At 48.5% G+C, this 27365-nt stretch overlaps 1 protein-coding gene and 1 long non-coding RNA gene across 3 annotated transcripts in view; one reads left to right on the top strand and one right to left on the bottom strand.

The window, feature by feature from the left end:
- PRKCB (protein kinase C beta) overlaps positions 1-27365 on the top strand; it is a 307175-nt gene that overhangs the window by 273040 nt on the left and 6770 nt on the right. For both annotated transcript variants that reach the window (XM_081819817.1, XM_081819816.1), the window contains exons 14-16: positions 3121-3201; positions 3490-3597; positions 8045-8185. In XM_081819817.1, coding sequence (XP_081675943.1) covers positions 3121-3201; positions 3490-3597; positions 8045-8185 — 330 coding nt within the window. The remainder of the gene's footprint in view (positions 1-3120; positions 3202-3489; positions 3598-8044; positions 8186-27365) is intronic.
- LOC145721556 (uncharacterized) lies at positions 20511-26112 on the bottom strand. Its single transcript, XR_014145299.1, has 4 exons — positions 25510-26112; positions 25071-25299; positions 21443-21614; positions 20511-21292 (listed from the first exon to the last, which is right to left on the bottom strand). It is a non-coding gene; the product is annotated as an uncharacterized LOC145721556 (long non-coding RNA).

Below are 27365 nucleotides of genomic sequence, written 5' to 3'. Positions count from 1 at the left end.
TCCGCTTTTCTGATACTTCAGGACACATCTGGCTAGCAGATGCATAAAATAAATCGAAATCAAGCACAGGTGCTCACACCATTCAAAGCTATGGCTGCCTGAACTTTATTTTTGCTCTTTGCCTTTACCATAAAAGCAAAAGTCCTCTCCGGATTTCCTTCAGTTAATGAAAACAGGTCCTAATGTAGGTCTTTCGTAAAAGTGAAGTGGCGAAATGCGAACTTTCGAAAAGCAAGGGACACCTGTATTAGAATGCAGTCGTGTTTTCCCTACGTGTCCTATCTCGGTTTATTATCATTTTGTTAAGTAGTTAGGGCATCAGACAGTTCCTTGATCTGCCAGTAATCTGTTCAGTAATCTCTGGTTCCAAACTCGCTGCACTTCACTGTCACCCGGGGTGCTTTTAAAATGTAGACTGCCCAGGCATTAGCCTGAATCAACTGAATCCAAATCTCTGCAGGGAGGACCGCATATCTGTGATTTTCCAGAATTCCCGGTGGTTGCGATGCATCAGACACCTGGAGTTGTGTTCCTGGGGAAGTCGCTCCCTCCTCCAACCCCCTGATGGAAGGAATAAGCCGGGGGTCCAGTGTTAGCCCTGGCTTTGCCATTAACTAACCACCTCACCTTCTGGCAATTTCTTTTGCCTCCCACACTCTATTTTCCTTTGCAAAAGGATTAACTTGTTAGGTTGTCACGAGGATCAAATAAGACATGAAGTACTTTAAAAGTGTGAAAACACTTTCAATAAGCATTCTCACAGGAAGCGTGCCTTCGGTCTCTTAGAGTTTAATTCTCCTCAGAGGGTGTTTCTGAGGTTAGGATGGAAGCAGGGGTGGCAGATGAAGTTCAACAAAAGGACATTCCTTTTATAGCCAAGTTTGCTCGGCCACATTCATTGAGTAAAACAACCACTGAATGAGAAAACCTTCTAGTTACAGCTAACATTTGGAGGCCATAATGTGTGAGAAGCACACATTTCTCTTCCATCCTCGCAAAACCCTATGACATGGATATTATAAAATTCCTTTTGTAGGGGAAGAAACCAAGACATCAAGAAGTTAAGTAACCTCCCCCAGGGTCACGCAACTCAGAAATAGCAGTCAGGATTCAAAGTCTGGACAGTCTGACCATCTCACCTCTGCCCTGAAGCTTTGCTATAAATCACCTTTTAAACCCTTTGATACAGTTAGTTTTACACGCCTTCAGTTTGAAAGAAGGATGGTCACATGGCTATTGTAGACTCTGCCATGCTCTGGTAATTTGGTAATAAGTATCAAAAACCTTATAACTATATATACTATTGCAGAAGACATGAACAGACATTTTTCCAAAGAAGACATCCAGATGGCCAACAGACACATGAAAAGGTGCTCAACAGCACTCAACATCAGGGAAATGCAAATCAAAACCACGATGAGATATCACCTCACACCTGTTAGAATGGCCAAAATCAATGGCACAAGAAGCAACAGGTGTTGGCGAGGATGTGGATAAGGGGAACACTCTTCCCCTGTTGGTGGAAATGCGAGCTGGTACAGCCACTGTGGAAAACGGTATGGAGGTTCACCAAAAAATTAAAAATAGAACTACTCTATGATGCAGTAATTGCACTAATGGATATTTACCCCCAAAATACAAAAATACTAATTCAAAGGGATGCATGCACTTTTATGTTTATTGCAACATTATTTAAAATAGCAGACTAAGGAAGTAGCCCAAGTGTCCATCAATAGACGAATGGATAAACAAGATGTGCACTCTCGCATTCTCTCTCTCTGGAATATTATTCAGCCATTAAAAAGAATGAAATCTTGCCCTTTGCAACGACGTGGAGGAAGCTAGCGAGTATAATGCTAAGCGAAGCAAGTCAGAGGAAGACAAATAGCATATGATCTCACTCGTATGTGGAATTTAAGAAACAAAACAAAGGAGCAAAGGGAAAAAAGAGCAACAAACCAAGAAACAGACTCTTAATTATAGAGAACAAACAGATGGGGGAGGTTGGTGGGGGGGATGGGTGAAACAGGTGATGGAGCTCAAAGAGAAGAACACCTCTCATGATGAGAAATAAATAAATAAAATAATTTTTAAAAACTACATATACCATTTGATCCACCAATGCTATTTCTAAGAATTTATCTGAAGGAAATAATTGGACAAATGTCCAGATAGCCAGTTGCAAGAATCTGTATTGTAGCGTCAGAAGAAACCTGATCAGTTGGGAATTGGCAAAGTAGATTTCAGTATATCCATCCAATGGAATGCCGGGCAGAAGTCAAAATGGATTACGTCGATGCGCAACTATCACATGGAAATGTTAGGTGAATAAAATACTTCACTAAAATTCCACATATTAACGTGTTTGTGTTCATGTAAAACACGTGCAGATGCACACTTTACTAGATGTCAATAAAAAAGACTCTAAGAGGAAATAGACCAAAGCACTATCATAATTTTTCTCTTAATGAATAATTATGAGTGACTTTAGTTGTGTTCTCTTAGCTTGTTTATTTATTTATTTATTTATTGCTTATTGATATTTTTAAATACATAGGAAAATAGTAAGAGTGCTATTACAACTTTTTAACTTAAAATTTTTTAATTGTGGTAAAAAGAATAAAAATGAGATTTACCATCGTAACCATCTTTAAGTGTACAGTTCTAGTGTGAAGTGCATTCCCATTGTTGTGTAAATGTTCTTACTTTCATCATGAGAAACAAAGATGGTTTTTCCTTCTTAAAGATGCCACCACACTCACTGTATTAAAATTAACAAGAACACACTGTGCTAAGTGCTTCAGAAAAGGCAGTGCGGCACCCACAGATGGCTTCCCCCCACCCCCCGCCTGCGCCCCCCCACCCCCTGGTAAAGGATACCCATCTTCCTAAGGTTGGATAAGTGGGCACTAGGCCCCTTCGTCACTCTTTTTGACAGCGGCCCACATCTGGGACTATAACAGCTGATTTAATTGGGCAGGCAGATGACAGGCAAAGGAAGAACTCTCCGTCCTCCCAGCCCCAGGATGCTCTGCTCTCACCTGAAAGGAGTGAGTATTCAGTTTCCAGCCATGGCAAGAACCTACCTGCCTCCCTGATGGAATGCCTTCTGTTTTCCAGATCATCGCTTATCAGCCCTATGGGAAGTCTGTAGATTGGTGGGCCTTCGGCGTCCTGCTGTATGAAATGTTGGCTGGGCAGGTAATTGGATTTTGAGTGATCTGTAAGCAAGGTCCTCCCCTATCCCCATCTGCATGGTTTCTCTAGAAGAAGGGTGTCAGCTGGATACCAGCTCCTAGATCGGAACCCCTGTGACTTCGTGGCCTTGGGGTTACCCAAGTCCTTTTGAATGTTTTTTCTCGTCTTCCTCCTGGAAGTTCCTGAGTGTGGCCTCACTGTGGACCCCAGGGAAAAGGGCCCGGTGGTTTGGGGCAGCTGGGGAGGGTCAGGCAGTGCCCCTGTCTTCCCACACTCTCCTCTGTCCCACAGGCACCCTTTGAAGGGGAGGATGAGGATGAGCTCTTCCAGTCCATCATGGAACACAATGTGGCTTACCCCAAGTCCATGTCCAAGGAAGCCGTGGCCATCTGCAAAGGGGTGAGTGAGCCCCTGAAAGCTTGCAGCCAGGACCACCACATGCGGAGAATGCACGGTGTGCCCTGCACAAGGACGCCTCACCGGGGGGGGGGAGGGGGGGAGGGGGGGAGGGCGGGGGATGGAGACTGAACTCTACCCGTCTCCCCACTTGCCGGCCTGTGAGCCTGGCATGGACCTGCTACCTCCCGGAGCAAAGGGAGCTTTTTCCCAATCTGCACAGAAGTACCAGAGAGGTCTGCCGGCAGCTGTATCTTGCTGCTGGCTGGGCTCCAGGAGCTAGGCCACCCAGGGGAATGCATATTGGATGAATGAGATAGGAAACGCAGAGACCTTGCCAAAGAGCTGGAACCCATGGGAAGGGGTGCAAGGGACCTGCAGCACCATTCCTACAGCCTTCGCCTGCTCTGCTGCTTATGTGTGTGGCTCATACAAACAGCGTGTAACTTCTGTCCTAAGAAAATATCACAAAAGACTGAGTCTAACGGATTCTCTGGATAAGCTGACCCAAATGTAGTGTCTTCAGAACCCCTAGTTTCCCCCCACACACCCCCAACTGGCTGAAAAGCATGCACATTTTGTACATGGCGGTGGATGAAGAGAAGGCAGGGCCCATGTTTGCTGGTGAGGATTGCTTTGTTATTATGCATCTAGCATTAGGACAGAATGGGCTCACAGTGACCTGGGTGAGTCCCTGGAGATCAGCTGTCTTCACCTTTGGTGCTATCATGATGACCTGAAGTACTTCCTCAGATTGCACAGAACCTCAGGCTTACCCTAAAGATGGTTTGGACATCGGTATTTTGCAAAAGTCCCCATGTGGCTTGAAAACCACTGCCTTCAAGCCTATTATCCAAATGTGGTCGCATTTCAACTCTGATGGAGGTGTGCAAGAAATGCTAGGAGAGCCCTGGAGAATATGGCCCATGGAGGCTGCCTTTATAAAGTATTCACTCTCCCACCAATCTGGGGGGACAGTGCATTTTCAAGGTTAGGGCATGGACATGCCTTCCCAGTGGTTTCCCCTACCTGTGTGTGTGAAGAAACCAGGGCTGCTGGTCCTAGATCCTCGGGGTGTTTGCAGGTTTCCCACTGCCCGATCCAGCCCTATTCTTCCTACCCCTAGTCAGATGCCCCGTGAGCTGGCCTGCGTGCAGAAATGCTGGAAAACTCCAGCAGTTTGAAATAGCTGGGCCAACCTCTCCGTCTAGAGCACCTTGACAACACCACCTAGATCCTCACTCGTGGTGAATCACCTAGCACAGTGTAAGGCCAGTGCAGACCCCCGTAGACATAGTCTCATGGGGGAGGAAGAGTCATATACAGAGCGTTTAGTTTGTTTAATAATTGCCATCATTTCAAGAGCAGGGCATTTCCCATAAACATTAACTGTCCAGTTTCTCTTGAAAAATCTGATCTCACCATGCTGGTCTGTCATTCCTATAAAGAAAGCATCAGCCAGCTGGGTGGAAAGCCCATGTCCCCTTTAGATAGGGTGTGCCCTTTCAATATGCAGAAATCTCCATTGGACCCAGTTCCATGTGGGTTTAAATCCTGGTCCCGGCATTATTAGCCCTATGATTGTGGGTAAGTCCCTCAACCTTGTCTGTGGATTGAGGCTAATGATGGTACTCCATACAGGATTTTTTGGTGATTGAATGAGTCAATACAAACGAATCCCTTACAACAGAGCCTGGTGTTCTGATCCAAAACCCATGGACCATTATTATGATTATTATTACTAATGCTATGAACCACTGTTACCTGCCAGGCCTTTCTTGGCATTGAAGTATGCATACACTGTGATAGGAATTTTTTAAAGTGGAGGATTTGGGAGATTGAAACCCTTTGCACATCTCAACACTTCCACTTCCTTGGTGTGTGGTCCTCCTTTGCACCTCTGGGCTTCTGTCTCTTTATCTCTAAAAATGGAATAATAATACTCATTGAACAGATGTTTTTGAGAGCATTCAATCAGGTAACAGAAAGCTCCTTGTGTGGTATAGGCGCATAGTAGGTGCTTAATTAATACATGCTCAAGACCTTCCCCTTCACCACTCTGCCCTGCCTGGACAGCTGGGGGTTCTAAGTGGGTCATGGAGGAGAGAGGATTTTCCAGGTCAGTTGCATTCAGCTTCAGCTCCAATTAGCGGTTTCCCTGGTAAAGCAGATTTCTATTAATTTAAGACCCATAACCTTCAGGATTAACTGGGGTGACTTTCTTACCACTGGGTTCGAGGACCTTTCCGAGTTGAGTGGGCTGAGTCCAGTGTGGGCTCTTTCTTCAAGGTTGAGGCTCCAAAGAATAGAGGATGCTCCAGCCAACAGCAAATGCTTCCTCCCGAACAGCGGGCCCCAGGGGATGCGCCTGGGAGGTGATCAGAGATCAGAACAGTGATTAAATCCAGCTGTCTGCATGGCTTCAGGCACATCAGCTCAGAGTGCAGTGACTGGGCAGAGACTTGCATTAGTAGCGTGGGATGATTCTGCAGTGGCTTTTCTTCGCTTGGCATCCTCGTCCTTACACGGAAATTGAGCTAGGCTTTTGAAACCCATTCCATTCCAGCTGAGAAGTCCTTTATATATCCATCCCATTAAAGAAGTATTTTCTACCAGAAAAAAAAAATGAGTATAAGTTTGCTCAGATTGCCACTCCCACTTTGAACAAACTTCAAGCAGACAGAGGCCCCAGTTGGCCACACGTTAGCATGAAAACAAGCAGACTGCATAGCACAGAGGAGCAAGAGCTCTGGGTCGGGCAGATTGGTTCAAAGCATAGCTCTGCTACTTGGCTGTGTGCCTCTGGGCAAATGACTCCTTCTCTGGACCCAGTTTCTTATCTGGAAAATGAGGATAATAGTTGTAAAATGAAAATGAAGATGAAAGAGTAATGCCAGGAAGCCTTGAGCACAGAGCGCAGGTGCATAGGAAGTACTCCATACACAGAAGGCATCATTGATAACATTAGTGGTAGTGCTAACCAAAACCTCGTAGCCCTTTTTTGCTCCTATCCTAATCCTATACAAATGTCAGGGCTTGACCCAATGTGCTTGCCCTCCATAAACCCTTCCTGACCGAGCCAAGCCACAAATGTCCCTGGGGAGCCCACCTACAAAGAGCTCTCTCATTAAAAGCCCAAGTTCGGGAGTAGGTAAAGCTGAGATCGAGTCCCAGCCCTGCCATTCCTTATCTCTGCATCCTTGCTAGTTGCTTCCACCTCTCTAAATGTCAGTTGCCTTGTCACTGGAATGGGAAAAATAATATACCCACCTCATCGGGTTATTGTGAGAATTGGGTAAGATCCTGTGTGCAGATCAAGTAGCAGCTCAGAATAGAAGTGCCCCATGATTTTTCCCCTGGCAGGTAAAGCATATATGGAGAATGTGTGTGTGTGTGCATGTGTGTGTATGTGTGTGTGTAGGGGGATAGTTTCTGATGACAAGTTATCTGGAAGCAGGAATCAGGCTAAGCTGAATGTCCAACAGGGTAGGTGTACATTGATGGGTTCATCTCCTTGCCATGATCCTCAGATCCTGGGCACGATCTAAGGACTCTGGCATCATGATGTCTGGTCAACTCTGAGAAGCTTCTTGGTCTCATATGTTCCAACTGCTTGTTCTTCCTCTTTGAGGCCTTCTTGTTGGTTTTGGGTTTTGGTTTTTCATTTTTATAATCACCAACCCCTCCGTCTTTGCTCTCGGTGCATTTGCTCAAGTCTTGAGATCAGAGAGATTTTCATGCTGCTTTGGATTCATTTACAAGAGGAAGCCTGTCTGGTTTCATCTTGGAGCATCTATTCATCTTGTTATTTAGCACTGGCTCAGAGACCCAAAGATGGAGGGTTTTGATAATTAAGTAATTTAAATGGAACACCAAAGAAACCTCAGCGGAGTTTAGTGTAATGTGTGATACAAGCAAAATGAGCTGGGCTAGGTTTTAACTATTTAATGAGCTTTCAGAAAGTAATTACTTGAAACTTGGGTCCATTCGACTAATATTTTTTCTTCTGTTTTGTCATTTTCACAAGTGCTTTACTGAGAAATGCAAATATTATCAGAATGAATGTGGCCTTTGCCTTGGTTACACTCCAGCTTTCTTGGGGTAGGAGGTGCGGAATTTGAAGATACTGAAACTGTTCTCATTAAATGCACCAGTAATTGCATAAAACTCATTCTTAAATCAGAATGCATCAGGTGACATTTCTCACTTGAAGTTCAGGTCCACATTGAGGCTCAGGTTCGATTAACCGTAAGCGATCTTGGGCACTGTTGTTGGGTCCTCCGATCATAAAGACCTCACTGGGAAATTATTGTCTGGGATGGAAAGCAAGAAATAAAAATGGAGACCCTCATTGCGCTTTCTTCCCTAATTCACGGGAGTCATTATTTCTGCGCGGTTCATGTGTCCTCCCCCGAAGTTCATTAAATTCAGCCTTCCTCTTCTCTTGAAGCTGATGACCAAACACCCGGGCAAACGTCTGGGTTGCGGACCCGAAGGTGAACGCGACATCAAGGAGCATGCGTTTTTCCGGTATATTGATTGGGAGAAACTTGAACGCAAAGAGATTCAGCCCCCGTATAAGCCAAAAGCCGTAAGTAAACTGTCCTGACTCTTGGATTCACATGCGTAACATACTCTTTCCTCTCCCGTTGTGTGCGCCCACGGTGTTCTGAGGGGGAGACCTCGATGCCTCTACTCGAATATGTCTGTAAGTTGAGGCACCCAGTCACTGGGTACAAAAATGGAGATCTCCATTCACATACTCCGGCCTCTATGAAGGCGGGCAAGACCGTAGCTATCGAGATCCTGTGTTACCGATTCAATTACAGTTAACTGTCTTTGCTGGTAACTTTTTTGGAGATGGTTCTTCGGTGAGCAGAGTTCAGATCCAGGTTTGGACAGGGATGCAGAGTCTGATTTTGCCCTTGTTCTTTCCTTGGTTCGACCGTGTCACTTTCTCTTCATACTGACATTGAAAAGGTCATGTTGTTTACCTCCGCGGGATTTAAATGTAATCCTGAAACTTACAGTACGTCTCGGTCAGTAAATCAGACAGCACCACCAGCCAGCTCCCACCCGCGGCGAAACAGAATGAAGCAAAAGCTGACATGCTCCTAGACCTCTTGGAGGCTCTGAATGCTAACACGGCTTTGAGGTAACATCTCTAGGACAAGAATAAAAGCCTCCCGTTTCCCACAGTCATGCACCCACGGGAGGGTTCTCCTTCCCCAAAGTCTTGGCTGGGAGTCCGTGTCAGCACCGGGGTGGGAGGGGGGAGTTTGCGCTAAATTAATCTGAACTTCAATTCCCCAGACAGGCTATTTCTTGGTTAGATTAAGAAAAAGGGAGACCCCATTACTTTATTTATTTATTTATTTATTTTTAAAGATTTTGTTTATTTATTTATTTGACAGAGAGAGAGAAACAGCATGAGAGGGGATAGGGTCAGAGGGAGAAGCAGGCTCCCCGCTGAGCCGGGAGCCCGATGCGGGACTCGATCCCAGGACTCAGGGATCATGACCTGAGCCGAAGGCAGTCGCTTAACCAACTGAGCCACCCAGGCGCCCCCCATTACTTTATGATGAGCTGTGAAGCTGGCTACCGAGGCTGAAATGTGCGCATAAACCTTGTCATCGAAACCTGACATTGTGAGCTCCATGATGATAATGGTAGTTATTTTAATATTAGGAATTTCTTGGCCCCTTATTATGTGCCAGGCACCACATAAAGCATGCTGCCTGTGGCATCTGATGAGATCCTCACAATGAGCTATTGCGGAGGTGCTGTTCTTCCATGTACTGCAATAGGGTGGGTAGGCTCAGAGAGGTTAAGTGCTCTGTCCAGGGTCACTCAGCCAGGGTGTGATGAAGCAGGGATTCAGACCTCACACAGTCTGACTCCATCCAAGGCGGATCAGAATGCCCAGGGGGCAAAGGGCGCATAGGCTGAAGAAAGTCCCCCAGGTGATTCTTACATCTCCCTGGTCCTGCACCTTCCCCGCCATCCCACACCGTTAGCATCCCGCCTTCACAGCATCCCCGATGCGTCCTGCGTCTCTCTGGACGCTCCCTGGGGTTAGGAAGCCAGGTTATTTAGAGGCAGGCAGCTGCAGCCCTTCTAGTTCTTGCAAACGTACACATTGGTGTCTAATCAGCTTCCCCAGAACTGCCATCCCTCTGGCCCATCTTGTCATTCAGAGCCTCTTTCTCTACAGTGCATCCTGTGGACATTTGCCGATTACACTCTGAATCCCGTGATTTCCAGGCCAAATACCACCCCCCACACACACACACCCACACACATCTTCCACCTGCAAGCACGTCCCAAGTGACATCACCTCCAAATGCCTAGTGTCTTCCAGGCCATCAGCTTCCATCTTAAAATAGAGACACAGAATTGAGCACGATATTTCTAATAGTGTCTGACCCTCAAGTGAATACAGCGGGTCCCACCAACAATCTCTTGATCATTCTAGAGCTGGTGAACTTGGACGAGTCTGTTCGCCTCTTTGCTCCTCTGTTTCATCCTCTGTGCTATAGCAACATTAATTATTCCTGCATCAGAGGATCGTCATGATGCATGAAGCGTTCAGTGCAGGCCCAGCACGTAGTTGGCGCTCTAGGAGAGTTGATCATTATTTTTGTTAGCCATGTCACATGTTGATCAATGTCTTGGGTGCGGGGTCTTTGAGGGGTTGAACAGTGTGTTGAGCCCTGCTGATGCTGTTCCTTAAGATGATGTCCATGTGTGCACTTGGGGTCAGAGAGGGACACTGCATGTGCTAAGCTCTATCATCACTTTTAATGAACTGTTTTGGAAAAAGATCAAAATGGCAGCCTGGGAGACAAGAACGGGGTCTCTGTTTGGGAAACTGGGAACTCAGAGATGGGGCACAAAACTGACTTAGGTTTGTGGGGCTATTCATGAGGTCTCAAAATGTGTACCTCCCCCCTACTCCTCACTTGGCCAGAGGAGGGATGCAAATACCCCCCATCTCCAGCAGCGTTGAACCCGGTGCCATTCTAGGGAGGGTTCATTCTTTAGTTGTAGACCAGTGGTTTTCAAAGTGTGGTCCCCAGACCGGCAGTATCCCCTGGGAATTTGAGGACCCAAATGCTCAGGCCCCTCCTCAGAAACCCTGGGGGGGGGCCCTCCAGGAAGACATTGGTTCTCGCCTAGTCTGGGCAATGGGTGGTGGCTTCTGGGAACAGGTCACAGGCTCAGGTGCCTTAGAAGCCAGGCAGGTAATGTAAATAGGAGAGGAGGTGGCTGGGGACAGAGGCAGACTGGGGACCTGGGTTCTTATCTCCACCTGCACAGTTGTAGGACCCTGTTGACCACTACTAATTATTGTAATATTTTTTACATCATCCATAAGAACAGGTACCGTTCCTGAGCATCTTCTACAAGCCAAGCACCGGGCTGGCCAGGTTTGTCCTGCAGGGAGGCAGGCTCTTCATTCCCCCATCCTCATCAGGATTTTTGTATGAGATCTCACTATCTTTTGATGTATCAGCAACAAATTTTTAAAAATTAAACACAATTCAGGCCAAATTAAACACATCCACAAGTCATATGTGGCCCATGGACTCAGTTTATAGTCTTTGGGGTAGTGATTACTCAAAGTCAGATTGACATTTAACCGGTTCCTGTTAGTGCTGGTTATTTACCACTGAGTCCATTCCAACTGGGTAAATATTTTGGAACTTCTGGGCTAAGCGATAATGAATGTAAAAGATCTAGCCAGTGCCTGGCTCCTAGAACATACTCAGGAAAAAGTAGCTATTCTTATCCTAGATAATATAAAAATATCACAGTAATTAGTAACGATCAAGAGGATCCTTCGACTGTTCTGCATTTGATAGGATTTCCAACCAGCCAACATCTTGAATTCCTTCTCCTGGGTTTAACCGTGACTTTCAAAGTACAGTGATTGGACTGGGCTATATTCTTCAAGATGTTCTGCCACCAGTAATGAGGGGAAGCAGGCACTGCCCTTGCTCCCTGAGACTGAATTAGAAATAATAATCATGGGGGCACCTGGGTGGCTCAGTCAGTTGAGTGTCTGCCTTCGGCTCAAGTCATGGTCCCAGGGTCCCAGGATCGAGTCCCACGTCGGGCTCCCTGCTCGGCGGGGAGTCTGCTTCTCCCTCTCCTCCCCCCTCATGCTCTCTCTCGCTGTCTCTGTTGCTATCTCTCTCTCTCTCAAATAAATAAATAAATTCTTTAAAAAAAAAAAAGAAATCATAATCATGGGTATACCACCCCCTCTTTTGATTCAACCTGCACGTATGCCTTTTTCACTGTGGACGCCAGCCTTAGAGTCCTCACCCCCACTCAGTGATTTCACATTTCCCCTTCTGCACACCTCCGTAAGGGCCCGTAGCAAGGGTGTGCAGAGTGCCGCGGGCCTGCGGGTTATTACAAGGCATGCGTGTATCTGTTGGCGTGCCTGATTCATGCGTGCTATTAAATAGAGTGCAGCGGGAGAAAAAACACAGGGCAGGAACAGAGGATTCAATTCACACACCAGTGAAGGGTGCAATTACTGGAGATTCATTAACATGAGCTCTTCAGTTGTTCGCAGTGCCGGCTTTTGTTATGGCAAGAGCTGTTTGCAGAGCATTTTTCCCAACGACGGAGATCCACGAGCTTTGGTGCATTGTAATGTACCTGAGTAATATCTTCTACCTGTGCATCTGATGGCGTCCCTCTTGCTTAAAGCTTCCCTGGTGGCTCTCTGCTACCCCCAGCATAATGCCTACTGTTCCTGAGCATGTATGGCTTTTGGGGTCTTCCAGGGTCCAGCGTCTGCCCCCTCCCCAGCTTTGGCTCCTGCCGTCCAAGAGCAAGCATTTCTGAGCTGCTTGCAGTTCCTCAAACACGCAGGGCGTCCTCGTCCCTTCCCGGCTCTGTCCGTGCACAGCCATCCACCTGCGATGTCCATACTGTTCCCCGTGCCACGCCCGCCTCTAGCCCCCATCCCTTGCGGTGCCTTGCTCCTTCCCGCTCGCCCAGACTCTTCCTGATTCCTGGGGATGGATCATCCGCTAGTGTCCTATCAACAAACTCATCACACTTTACTGTAATTGCTTGTTTGGTGCAATGTCTGTCTTCCTGACTAGATTGAAAGGTTGTGACTATCTTTGTCAGTGTTGATCCCCAGTGCTTAGCAGAAGGCTTAGCACCTAGCAGGCACTTAACGATTTTTCCTGAATAAATGAATGAACCCATGAACGGCTATAAAATACGAGGCTGCGATGCTCTGTGCAGAGGAACGTATGGGATTCTTTAGGGATACGCACCAGAGCATGGGGTGTTTGTCTCCTGCATTAATTTTCATATGTGCTGGAATGCTGCTGGACCAGGGACGATGCTCGGCATGGCTGGGACTAGAACACGGTCCGGGTGGTGCTGTCAGCCCATGGGCTGAATGGCAGATCCTGTTGTGGTTGCTGTGTGGGATGGTGAAGGCTGTATTGAAGGGGTGTGTGAGCTTCAGTACAGAGCATGCTGGTGAATGTGGTTCAGTCCCCACGGCAGGCTGTTGTGGGTCAGTATGTGGTGCTAGTTGGCGCGCTGGAAGGCGGTGTCTGGGGCTGAGCGCGTGGTGGAGCAGTGGGTTGAGAGGCAGTGTGTTCTGGTTCTGTCCCCTCGGGGTGTTGCCAAGTGCTCCAGGTCATCTCAACAGCAAGTGCTTATTGAAGTTAGGGACCCTTCTAGGTGCTGGAGACACAGAAGTAAAAATAATATAATTTCCTGCTCTCTTGGAACTTATATTTTAGAGGGAGTGGGCAAGTAATAAACATAGAAATCGGCAAACATGTTAAAAATAGACAAGCATTGTGGAGGAAACCAAAGCAGAGTTGGGGATGGGGAGAGCGGGGTTGGGGAGAGGTTGATTTTAAACAGGGTGGTTGGAAAGCCTCGCTGACATTTCAGCAAAGATGGGAGGAAGGTGAGGGAGGGAGGGAGCTGTGTGTATATCTTGGGCGGGGGGAGGGAGAGTGGTTCGGGCAGTAGTAGCAGGTGCAAAGGCCCTGAATCAGGAGCTTGCCTGGCATGCTCAAGGAAGAGCACAGAATCCAAGTGCTGAGCTGAGTGGGTGAGGGAAAGGGGAAGAGGAGATGATATCGGTTAGGCCACAGTAGGCTCTTTGGCTTTTACTCTGGCTGAACTGGGCAGGCTTTGGAGGGCCCTAAGCAGAGAAGTGGCATGATCCAACTTTGGGTTTTAAAAGCATCACTCTGACTATTGTAGGTGCGAGGGTGAAATCAGGAGACTGGTTTGAGGCTCCTGCAGTAATCCAGGTGGGAGGCAGCGGGCACTTGGACGGGATAGAGCTGCTGAGGGCCTCCACGTTGTGTTCATCTTGGCCTACCTAGCCCTCCCCAGTTCCTGGCAGGATGCTCAGTAATTACCCCAGGGGGCGTGAAGGAATGGATGAAGGAGAATCCCTTCAGACTGCCTTCATAATTTCTCCTCGAGTATAATGTGGGAGCCAGTTGTTGGTCGTGGTGAAAAGCACGATGGATGAATGAAATAGGCTGTCCCAGAAGCTTCTAGAGTTCAGAGGGCTGGCTTACGGGGCACAGAGCAGGGTGTGGCTGTGCAGTTGTTCTTCCTCCTCTCAGTGTGAATTATAGGGGGGTGTGGGAGGTTCCTTGTGCTGAGAGTGATAGCCAGGACGTCCCCTTGGTCTAGGTGAGCCCCTCAGAATTTGGCTGTGCTCTAACAGGGGGCACGGAGGCCACAGCGTGGGTGAGTGTGTTTGCTTGCAGAATTTGTAGTATGTGGTGCACAGCAGAAGGTATGCAGGTATAGTATGTTTAAATCAAAATGTCTGATTGAGATTTGGGTGGCATTCCTATCCTATTAGGATTGCCTTGTGAAACCTGGCAGCGTCCCCAATGCCCAGTGCAAAGCTTGCCGTGAAAACTGGATAGGGGCATAAGCCTGGGGCTCCAGGCTCCGGCTGCCCCCAGGGGGCAGTCCTTGGATCAGCTTCCCCAGCTGTCAGCAGAGAGACAGCAAATCGAGGAGTGAGAGAAAAGTAACTAGGTCACAAGGATGGTCTGCTTCATTACCATCCACAGAGTCTTAACTACTAAGGGTGTAGGTACAGCGACCTGCCTGCCAGGGAACGTGGCTCTCTTTCTGTTCTACAGTAGGAGCAATCTGATGGACCCTTTCCCTCTGGCCAGGGCTGGAGGAGTACAGCTCGTTGGGAAGGGGACCCTAAGAAGAGCCCCTTTCCCTCCAGCCATTCATCCCAGGCAGCCATCCGGGACCATCTGGACGTGATCAACAAGGCTCACTCCCTCCTTCCGTTCCAGCCCGGGCGCCGGGCCTCACGGACTCCAACCCCTCCCCTCCTGTACAATTTAGGCTGATGACCATAACGTTCTCTGGTTGCTTGTGCTCCCCGTCACTTGACATAAAGCCCCATCTGGTTTTGAGGCATCCACACATCTGCCGAGCTTGGGGAGCTTGCAGGCTGAGAAAAGCAGAGCCCCCAGTCCCCATCCTGCACCACGACAGTCTCTCGTGTAGTAGCATTTTCCAAAACACCGCATAGGTGATCTGGTCACACATCATGGCCTGCATCCTCTGGGAGTCTAGATGCCGAACTGCTTCAGAAACTAAATCATGCTCACAGGACTGTGTTTCTTGGTAATTCTGTCATCTGAAAACCTTGTTTATGTAGCTGAGGTCAGAAGCTTCAAGTACTGCTTTAATGAGCTGCACTTCTGTTCATGTGACATTCTTCTCCAAACCTAATTGCCCTTTCCACCGTATGAGTAAGCGTCTCTGAGTATGTGTATGAGTGTGTGTTTGATGCGCTGACATTTCTGAATCGAAGCCACAAAGTGTAACCTTTGTATGTTTGCGATTAAAACTCCAAATGCAAGGCTTAAGAAAGGGGGCGAACTTTTTACTTAATATGATTTATTTAAGAACAGAACTTGGCTCCCCTAGGAAGTACCAAGTGCTCAGGAGAACAATACCCTTTTTGAAAATTGGGATTTGACATCATTCTTCTGAAACCCGTACTCTTCAGGTATATTAGACACGATATTGAGTTCTTGTCTGTGCCAGGCAGTACCTCATTTAATTCTCAAAAACCACTGGATGAGGTAGGTGTCCATGTCACCACATTAGGAGCCTGGAAAGGTGGGGACATTTGCCCAAGGTCAGCAACTAGCAGATGGCAGAGCAGGGCCTTGAACCATGGACTCTGCACCTGCCTGAGATCCTCGGAAAGATTATTAGAGGCACTTGGGAGCCCCATTTCAGGTTTGAAATTGCACTCCTGGGCAAGAGCCATTATACCACCATCTAATGGTGTCTGTTACGTAATAGAGATTCGAGATTCTTAACAATTCAAATGATTTAAAATTTATTTTAAAATATTGCAACAAACAAGTAGCATATTCACACCTTTTACACTTCACTGGCAGGATTTTAAAAGATGCAAATCTCGGCTTGTTCCTTAAGGCTTTGATTTCGAGGCTGACAAAGACAGCAGATATTGAATAACCTCTGGAAGCGGGCTATGGGGCAGCATCCAAACAGAGCCCCTCCAGGCGGGCTCATTAAAGAGTAGACATCTCCTACTGCCCACTCGGTTCTGTTTGTTCTTTCGATTTTCGAGGGAGTGAAGTTTGCACAGATCCTCATCAAAATATTAGGCTACATTCAGACCCTAACAAATAGCCAAGAGCTGTTTAGGACACAGAGCCCGAAGTCTCTGTTTATCTCTCTTTCCATCCCTCCACCCTCCCCCGCCCCAGAGAGAACCAGTTTAAACTGCGCATCAAACCAGGCCCCCTTCAGATGGTTGGAATTGGCAGACTCCTGAGCCAAGTGAAGTTCCTAGATCACTTGCCAAGTGCATGACTTTGAGCTGTCCCTCGGCACAGTAGCCAACAGTGTGAATTGAAAGGGTAGATGAGAAGGTCACGTGCTAGGGGAGAGCACAAAACTATTAGGACATGTCTGGCAGTAACCACTGAAGAGAACAGAAGTCTAGAAGTGGGTATAGATACCATCATTCTGGAGAGGAGCAACCAGAGGCCCGAAGATTCGCTTCAGTGACTTACACAGGGAATATAACAGAACCAGGACAAGAAGATGGGCCCTCCATTTAATGGATGCAGGACTTTATTAATATGATTTACAACAGTAGCAATAAAATGGGTCAGGCATGTTCTATAAAATTATTCGATTTTACTAGCGAGCAGAACCCTCTGTCTACTTTATATATCTCATTTCACCCTCACAACAATCCCGTGAAATAGATTCTACTATTACCTCCTGTATAGGTAAGGAAATGGGCTCAGAGAGGTTAAGTAACTTGCCCATGGTCACACAGCTAGGAAGTCTGAGTTCCAATTTAATTTAAAGTCCTGTTTCTTCACCTCCAGAGCCCATATCCTTGGGTTTTAGTGTTTCCTCTCTCACCTCCCAGACTCAGCTGCACAGATGTGGGATTTGAACTGTTTTTGGTCCAATCCTGAGTCTGAACACTTTCCTGGGGGATGGGCTCTGTTGGGTAAATGTAGATGAAGTCCAGCTTCTTGGATTCTGCTCAGATTGTAATTCTTATCACAATGCCCCAGAAAGCTACTGACCAAAGGGTTGAACTTGAGAAGATGAGCAAATGGATTCAGGGAGACTGGGTCAAGCAAGGAGAATGTGGGCTTAGAGTCAAACGCAGCCAAGATGCAAACACCAGGTTTGCTGTCCAGCAGCAAAGAACTTGACGCCTCTCAGCCTCCCCAAACACAGGCTCCAGTCTCAGCCAGGTCCCCTAAACAAGTCCCCAAACCTCTTCTCTGAAGGTCCCCCTACTAAAGTGCCCATCCCCTTGGTCTCAGCTGATAATCCTATCTGCTAAGTCATGGGAGAAACCAAGGACCATGGGTGCCCACGATGGATGGCCCTCAACTTCCTGCACCCTCCCTGCACCTGCATAGTCATCTTGACCTAGACCTCCTTCCCTCTGTGTGTCAGCAAACAGGTGTCCCCATCCATTGAGGACTTCCCCTCCCCTTCTTCCCTGAACCCCCTTTCCCCACCCCTTTGCACATCTCTGTCCACTCTGTGCCTACAGCTTCTCTCAATATTAATCAAAGCTCCTATGATTAGGGGCGCCTGGGTGGCTCAGTTGGTTAACGGTCTGCCTTTGGCTTAGGTCATGATCTCGGGGTCCTGGGATCGAGTCCCACATCAGGCTCCCTAGTCAGTGGGGAGTCTGCTTCTCCCTTTCTGTCCCCTGCCCCTGCTCTTGCTTTCTCTCTCTCTGTATCTCAAAAAAAAAAAAAAAAAAAAAAAAAGCTATGATTACAGATCAGACTCAAAGACTCAAACTGACTTTTAAAGAACAACAAAAAAACTTCTCAGGTAGTCAGTTGTGACTACATCCAGGGTCTCACACAACGTCAGAAGGAATCCATCTCCCTGTGTCCCCTGCAATAGCTTTCCTCTCTGTTGACTTCATTCTTCATTCTCAGAAAGCTTTCCTGGGCACATTGCTGCTCCAGAGTTCATCCCATAATCTTAGCAACTTCTGCCCCCTCCCCGCCCAAAAAAGAGCTTCCTTTTCCTAAAATTCCCAGCAGCCCGGAACTCTGGCTCATTGGAAGATATGGGGTCACATGCCCATCGCTAACTCAATTGCTATGCCAGGGGGTGGAGGGGGATAGAATGTGCTGATTGGCCAGGCCCCATCCCCACCTGACATCCAGAGGAGAAGGGGTGGGTCCTCTAAGAAAAATCAAGCTACTATGCCCAGAAAAAGAGGGAATGCTTGCTGAGAACACAAGAGCGGCAGATGTCCACCCCAACGCTCCTGGTTCATCCTCCTTGGCATATAAACGTGTGAAGTCTTTCTCCTCTTAAAAATCCCTTCCCTCAAACCTGTGTCCACTTTCCACAATCTGCTCTTTCTTCAGTTTGCCTCACCCCCGCCTGGCCTCTGTCAACTCTGTGTTGACATTTCTCTCATGGAGTCGTCGATAACCTCAGGGTGACCTCCTCCTGTGGACTTGTCTTCTCTTTTTTGACCTCATCGTATTATTTGGTATTCTGATCGTCCTTCCTTTTATTTATTTTTATTTATTTTTTTAAAAGATTTTATTTATTTGACAGAGAGAGACACAGCGAGAGAGGGAACACAAGCAGGGGGAGAGGGAGAGGGAGAAGCAGGCTTCCCGCAGAGCAGGGAGCCCGATGCGGGGCTCGATCCCTGGACCCTGGGATCATGACCTGAGCCAAAGGCAGACACTTAATGACTGAGCCACCCAGGCGCCCCTTATCGTCTCTCCTTTAAAAAAAAAAAAAAACAACACAAAAAACCCCCCCCTGAAACAGTGAAATATGCAAGCAGTGTCAAAAACTACACAGTGAAACTAAGTCCCCTCCGCCCACCCTTGCACCTCAGCTAGGCTCCTTGGTTCTCCTTCCCAGAGCCACTCAGGGCTGCCCGGTTCTGGCGTGACCGTCTAGACGGGCTGTGTGCAAGCATGGAAATACCCCACATCACACACAAGGATGCTGACCCGCTGCATTCGATTTCTGTGCCTTGCTTTACTCCCTTCCATCTGGAGGACTGTTTTCTATCAGTACCTCGAGATCTACTTCATTCTTTAATAGCTTCCTGGTTTCCTAGGTATATATCCGTAGGATAAATTCATAGCCTCCCCTCCACTCTTTTTACACCCCTCTTCTTTCTCATTTATATGGCACTGAGCTCGCTGATTGTCCAGAAATGCTAACTCTGTGAAAACCCCAATACCATGATGTCGAGACATGTGCATGACTCAGAAAGGGAAAGAATAACATTTGTTTCTTATTTATTTACAAGTGCAGTTTCTTAAAAACAACCTCAAAAGTTCTCCCCCCGACACCCCGCTACTGTAGGGCATGAAGAACAACTCAGAGGTGGTTATGTGAATCTGAATTAAAATGTCTTTACAAGGGGCTCCTGGGTGGCTCAGTGGGTTGAGCTTGGGACTCTTAATTTTGGCTGGGGTTGTGGGATCGAACCAGGCCCGGGGCTCCAGGCTCAGCAGGGAGTCTGCTGGAGATTCTCTCTCTCTCCCTCTGCGCCTCCCCTGCTCATTCTCTCTCTCTCTCTCCCCCCAAATAAATAATCTTTAAAACAACAAAAAAAAATGTCTTTCTGAGGCAGTGAGGCTGGGGGGCGTGGGGGGTGGAAATGTATCCCTTTTGCCCCTAGGCTCACATCTGTCCCTCCCTTCTAACCGGTAGCCCCAGGTAGGGCCTGGTGTCACCTTGAGGCTCCCTCCCATATCCCAGCAGCCTTGACGGGGAAGATTTCAGTTTGTGTTTTAAATGACTGTACCTGTCAGGGCAATATCCCAGGAGGGCTTGGGGTGTGGCAGGGCCCGCAGGACCGGTCTGTAGCCAGAGGCCACAGCCATCAGACTAGCTCACTGGCCAGACCTGGCTCTGTCTGCATCCCCGAGGTGGCTACCACGTCACACGTATTCTGTGCATTTTATCCAGTCATCCTCACCACACACTACAAGGTAGGTTCATTTGACCTAACAAAAAGTTGGCTTAGGGAATTTAGCTCACCTGCTTAAAAGTTGTATAGCTGGGTATTGATGGTGCTGGGATAGGTACCCAGGTCAGTGTTTAAGTTCATGCCACATGATGGGATGTAATTCGTAAGGCACTGAGATGTAATTAGAAAGCCTGTGGTCTTTGGAATCGAGCAGACCCTACTCTGAATCTCCGCTCCCCTCCTTTACCCTCCATGACCCTGACCAAGTTGTTAACTTTCCAAATTATCTGCTAGGTGGAGATAATCCTTTTCCTGCCTGTCTCACAAACCTGTGAGAATCAAAGTTATAAAAACATAAACAATAATGGGGGTGATTGCTATTTGAGGACTAGTTTATTTGAAGCCAGCAACGTGGGTTTAGGATGAATGGTGAAGAACAGATAAGAAAAATATGACACTTTGTTCACACGGGTGTATTTCATCTCATTTCTTAAAAGCAGGCTAAAGAACAAAGGAATGATTCTTTACTTTGTGTAAAGAGTGACAAACATCCCTCCATCTATTCATCCAGCCATCCAAGACACACACCAAAATGTTACATAATGAAGGTATCGAGGTAGTGAGATAACAGAGGGTTTGGTTGTTGATTTTCCTGGGTGCTTTTGAACGACTTGTTTGTTTCGGCAAGAAACATACAAGGCTGATGGAAGAATCGAGATCATTGTCAGATCTGGGATCAAATCATAGTCAGGTACTTAAGTTCGCTAAACCCATTCCTTGCTGTAGAGCAGAGATGTCATGGATTAAAGGAGATAATCCTCTCGAAGCACTTAACTCAGTATCTGGCTAATAATATGCACTTAATATACACTGTCATTCATCCATCCGACGATACTGAGTGCCCACTGTGTGGCAGAGCCTGTCCTGAGTCCCAGGAAGGCCGTGGTGTGACTTCAGCACTTGCGAGGCTTACAATCTAGATGGGACTCTAGTTCACCGACAGAGAAGCAAAGAAATAAACATGTCATCTCGATCGGGCTCTTTGGGTAGGTTACTTCCTGTGCACGCAGGGAGCAGGATGCTCTGAGGGAGAGTAACAGGAGGGGAGGATTACTTTGTCTTGAGGTGATCCCGGACAGCTTCTTCGAGAAGGTAGACCGAAATCTGGAGGAAAACAAGATTTGGCATCTTATTTTTAGATAAAACAACACAAAACATGAAACTTGCTACCCAGCCAAGCCCCCTCTCTTGCTGACTTCCTTCTCACTACACAGACACAGGAGATCAAGTGCCCCGATTGTAAAGAGTCTTCACCTAGTCACAGAAAAGGGAGCTTTCATCTTTCTTTTCTTTCTCCAGTGCACCTTGTCTGACTCTGCTCCAGAGAAACCTTGGCCCACAAACGACTTCTTAAAATGATCCAACGTGTGGACAGCTCTGTGCTCAGCTAACTGCTTCTCCCTGGGTGGGTCCCTCCTGTGTTGTCCTGCTGTGGAGGGCAGTCTGTCAGGCATGAAAAGGACCCGGAATGTCATTGAGTTTGCACATTTAAAAAAGAAGAAAAAGATTCTTTTTTTTTTTTTAAGATTGTATTTATTTGAGAGAGAGGAGAGAGAGCACTAGTGGGGGGGGGGGGGCAGAGGCAGAGGTAGAAGCAGCCTCCCCGCTGAGCAGGGAGCCCCATGCATGTCTCGATCCCGGGATCTGAGCCAAAGGCAGATGCTTAACTGACTGAGCCACCGGGGTGCCCCAAGAAAAAGACTCTTTTGTCTTTTTACCCAGGCTGTGTGGCTCGGGTATATTTTCACTGTGACCTTCTAGTTTGGGTTCCCGAGGATGCCTTGCAGGAAGCTCCCCTGTGCCGTAAGCCTCCCACCCGTCAAGCCTGGTTAAGCAGTATGGGGTGGGCTCTTGTCCTCTTCTCCGGCATCTTGCTCTGTCCCTACCCTCTTTTCACCTCCTTGTCTTCCCTGGACAATATCCTTCCCTCCTCCAAAGAAACAATGTCTTTCTTTCTGGTTGCACTCAGCTTAGATGTCACCTCCTCCAGGAAGTCTTCCTGGCCCTTCTTAGGTTCCTCACTTCTGTGCTCCGTGGCCCCAGTGGTCCCGTGGTACCATGCAGTGGCCTGTGTGTGCATCTGTCTCCTCTGCTAAACCGCAAGCTCCATGATGACCAGGACAGGGACCCTCTTGTGTGTCATCGTATTTCCAGTGCCCAACACACCGCCGGGCAGAAGCAGCACCTCAGCACCCAAATAGCAGTAGCTCCCTCATTTAAAGTAGCTTTTGGAGGGTTTCTTCTTATTAAAAAAAATCTGATTGTTATTTAGACTTTCAAAAACACAATCAAGCAGAAAAGATAAAGGAGAAAATGAAATTGAATCTGTAATTCATCCAGGCTTCATAAGCATATGTGGGATCTGCAGTACCTGCGAGCATACACATTTGTGTCTATAATTTATAGCACGGGAACACATTGTACACAGTTAGTAATTATATGTAACTATGTCACTTAATAGTCTTCTAAAGCTCCTTTTCATTTTTAAAAGTGTTTTGCATGGTAATACATCAGATAGATGTATCATTATTTAACTTTTTTCCCTATTGGTGGATAGTTGATGTCAACTTTTTTCCCCCCTCTCGAACAGTTTTTTGATGAACATCTGTATCTTGGTGGGATAAACCCAGGAGTATAGAGGAGGGGCCCAGGGAAAGGCCCCTGGAGGAAGTGACATCTGTCTGGAGACAAAAAAGGATTTGTAGGAAATGCCCTGGTTGGGGGGGCGGGACAGGGTGGGAGGCGGGTGTTCCTGGTGGAGGAGGCAGCTCATTGCAAAGGCTGGGAGGTGACAGGGTTCATAAGCATCCTGGAACACCCAGGGACCAAGTACAGCTGGAGGGTGTTGCGGGGTGGGGGAGTGGGCAGTGAGGGGCTAGTGACCAGGTGACCAGGGCCAAGTCCGAAAGGGCCCTGTAAGCCATGCTAAGGAGCGTGGGCCCCGGGCAACGGGGAGCGTTGCAGAGAAATGACATATCCAGGTTGGCGTCTGAAAGATCCCTGTGGCGGCTATGACTAAGCCAGCTCCATTCGACAGCTAGACTCGGAGCTGTTATTAACACAATGAAACAGAAATTAGAAAGAAGAGAAGAAGGGGGAGAAAAAAAAAAGAGAGCTCACATGTAACAGCTCACAGATAAACTTTTCAAACTGTCTAGGTTCTCAGATTCAGAGGCGCAATTGAACAAGTCAAAATCCTCACTCCCCTCTCCCCACCCTGGGAAGAGGTGCCGTGTGGTTTCAATAACCGAGTGCGTGTGGGTCCCTGTCGCTGTTGCGGGGGCTCTGGTGGTGGGCTCTGATGACAAGGGGGGTGGGGTTTCTTTCAGGAGCTCACTGACGCTCGGTCCCCACCCAGGGCCACCAGAGAAACAGGTGTGGTGCACGCTGTGTGTGTCACTTAGTCCCAGCCGCAGAGCTGTCCCGTTCTCCAAGGACACAGCAGGCGCAGAGCGGAGCTGATCCGGGCTGTGCCTCCCAAGGGCTGACGTCTCCATTTAGGGAGTGCTCCTGAAACTAATGGGCAGTGACAGCTCCATTTGAAAAACACAGAAACACTTAGGGAGGCTGTGATCTGCCAGCCCTGTAAGCTGCTTATTAGCAGGAAAATCACGCTCCCCCTGCATTGTGCCCCCTTGGTTAACCCCTGCTTTTGCATCTCCTCCCTGCTATCTCACTTAAAGATTTCATTGTTCTCTGAGGCGCTTGGGGGGGGGGGGCGGGGAAGGGGAGGGGGAAAGGCTCAGCCAGGAGCTGTTTCTCAGTCTCCTATCACAGCCTATGGGGAGGCCCCGGCCAAGCTGCAGCCTTCTGGTGTGCATGGGAAATTGATGGTTTTTAAAGAAAAATGGCCCCTGAAGACTCCAGGTCTCCACTCCCCTGCTTCCCACACTGGCTGGTCAGGATCCCAGCACCCAGGCCAAAGAGGAACACTCCCAACCACCCGTCCCTGGCTCCAGCCCCTCTGGGTTGTGTCCACCGCCACTCCTCTGCCCCTTGGCCCTGTCCCCCATCACTCTCCTCCAGATGATGACAGCTAGCTTCTCCCTTCCCCGGCGCCTCTGCCATCAGTCTAGCTGCCAGCCGTCTTCAGTCCCCACACCCTCGACATCCCCACTGGGCATTCAGACCTATCAAACAGGAAAGCAAGTGCCCGATGGCCCCCTGAAGGTGCTCTACCCCGAGCGTCCCCCACTCGCCCCAGAGCACAGGCGCCAAGTTGAGGGGTCACCGACAGGCCCTCTCTTCCTGGAATACTCCACTTCTGACCCATCAGCACATCTTGCCACCTCTCCCATCAGTCCAGATGCACCTTTCCATCTCCCCCAAGGGCACCTTCCTCTGAGCCACCATCCTCTCTCATCTCCCGGTTGACACCCCTGCACCTCGCCCTTCCATCAGCTTTGTACAAGAAACCCGAGTCAGAGCATGCTGGGTGCGCAGAACCCTCCAGTGACTTCTCACCAGGCAGAGATGGAAACCCTCTGTTCTCCCTTGGCCAGCAAGGCCCCCTCTGTCACCCCTCTGCCTCTTGATCACCACTCTGGCTACACTGGCCTCACCACTCTTGGCGGATTCGGTCAAGCGAGCGTGCCTGTCTCTGGGCCTTTGCAAATGCACTTCCCTCTGCCTAGAATGCTTTTCCTCCAGACATTAAGATGCTCCAAGCTCATCTCCTCAGAGCTGACCACTTTATCGAAAATGGCATTCTCTTCGCTCTGTATCCCTGGCCTGACTTTATTTTTCTTAATACCACTTGCCTCCCCCATCTGGCATTAAGACAACTCTGCATGTTCACAGTTCCACTTCTATTTATGTGTTTGTAGCCTTTCTTCCCCAGTAGAATGCAAGTTCCACGAGGCATAGATTTTGTATAACTTACCTTTAGCACGGGGCCTGGCACATAGTAGGTACTCAAAAAATATTTCTCGAATGAAAAAAAAGATGCATAAGCAATGAAAGAACTTGGACTATAATCCCGACCACACTGTGTTGAGGGTCCATCCTTCTGTGGGCAAAAGTTTTCCCCCACCGGCCAGCAGAGCAGACCCCAAGTCTTGATTGTAGGGCAGGCAGGCGGGGGCGAGGGGTCACTTCTCGTTTTCTGAGACCTGAAGCAAAGATACCAACATGGCTGAAGAGAATTTTCCCAAACAGGAACAGAGCAGGAGTTCTGAGGCCCTCTGGGAGCTGAGTCCCAAGCACGCGCACAAACGCATACACACACACACACACACACACACACACACTTCTGCTTCCCTTGACCATGGGGCTTGAAGGAGCAAAGGGGGAGTGTGCACTCCTTGACTTTCTCAACTCACCTTCCCTCTGCCCGTGACTCAGGCTCGGAGGCAGCTCTTCATCTTCTCATCTTCTTATCTGTGGCCCATTTTCCACGACTTTCCGCTTGACCCCTCGGAGATATTTCAGCTCCAGCAGCCCCGTCTCCCTGGATTCTCGCAGTCCCCAGCCTGTCTGATGGTGCTCCCTCCTGGGTCTCCTCTTCCCGCTCTCGGTTTTAGGGGCAAGTTTTTCACTGGCAAATGGAAATCAGATCCTCAACTCCCAGGGTGGTTATGTGAAGCAAAAAGGTAATGTATGCGCAACCCTGAGCAAATGCCAGTTGCCTGGAAACTGCGCGGTAGTTTTTATTACTGTTATTATTATCTTTCTTCCACTTCTCATGTTCTGTCCTTTCAATGTTTTGGGTTTTTTTCCCCAGGACCTCTCTCCTGAGCTCCCGAATCTCCTTCTCACCCCCTCAGGTCATCTCCTGAGCCTCCCCGGTCCCTCAGAGTCATCGTGTCCAAATGGAAATAGCCGTCTTTCTGAATTTTCCCACTTTCTCTGTCTCCCGGGTTGACGCAACCACATTCTCGCTGTCCTTCAAACCAGACCTCTTCATCCCCATCCTTGACTCCGCCTCCCCCTTCCCAGCCCCGCCCACTTCGTCCCGCCCTCCTCAGCCTGTAACCCATTTGTGTAGAATGGAGCCAGGAGCTCCGGCTCTGACGTCAGAGCTCTGTGAATAGCTCTGCGACTCAATGGCTGTGTGACCTTGAACTAATGACATCTCCCTGGCCTCGGTTTCTTCATCTGTCCAGTAGGGCTAATGCCCCCGTCATAGGGCCATTGGGAGGATGAAATAAGACAATGCAAGTAGAGCGTTCTAGGGTGGCTGGTGTATAGCAAAAGCGTCATGAATACGAGCCGTCCTACCTACTAGTACTTACTGCTCTATTATTAGCTTGTGGCTACCTGCCGTAGACGCTGTGTTTCAGATACTGAGAACTCTGTGCACGTGTTTGCCGGTGAAAAACTAATACCAGATTCCGTGACTGAGTGTCTTCTCACTCGGTGGGAACGAGTGTGTGCACGCTTGTCCGCGCATGCGCACATACATTACTCCCCCTGCCTGGGACCAAGACCTTTGCGTACAGAAGGACGCCCGGGTGGGTGAGAAATGATGACGGTTTCCTCTCTAGAACCCAGCTGCCCCACCAAGCTCTGGCTTATGTTTCATCCCACACCCTCCGCTCCCATTTGGAGAGAGAGTGGCTGAGTGGGCCTGCTGGCACCTTGTGACTAAGGGTCAAGGACTTACCCAGCTAACCGGGGCCTCGTGGGTGGCCGGCCGTTGCAGGCACCAAACCCAGGTCTCAGGATCCGTGTCCACTGACTAGAGTTTGTAAACTCCTGTGTCTCTGGAGCCGGGCTGCGTCCGTCGTTCCTGACCGGTAGCCAGAGGACTGCACTTGGAGGGATCCACTGCTAAATATTAGGATCTCCCAGGTGACGTATAACGGGCTCATTACTTTGCATCTGGTGGCGCGCGAGGCATCGCCGGTACCTTAATCCCATCTCTTTCAGCAGGTGGGCTTGGCTGACTCCTCGGGGTCGGGGGTGAGGGGAGGGGACACGCCACCCCCCCACCTGCCCCACCATCTCATGCCTTTGCCATGCAGCTCCTGACTGCCCAGAGGACACCAGGGGCAGCTCACGAGCCCTAGAAACTGCAAGTCGGGAGCCCCAGGTCATGTGCCAAAGGTCATGAGGATTTTGCATTTTATGTTGCTCTCATTTCTGATCATTGAAACAACCTCTCTGAGGCAGGGGAGCAAGCCACGCCCCATTGTGTTTGGTTCTGTTCTGTTTGGGTCTTTGGTTTTGGTTTCGT

The sequence above is a fragment of the Leptonychotes weddellii genome, chromosome 5 (assembly GCF_054177405.1).
Source record: "Leptonychotes weddellii isolate Sample4059 chromosome 5, ASM5417740v2, whole genome shotgun sequence".
Lineage (NCBI taxonomy): Eukaryota > Metazoa > Chordata > Mammalia > Carnivora > Phocidae > Leptonychotes > Leptonychotes weddellii.
This window is presented reverse-complemented; position numbering and strand designations above follow the sequence as displayed.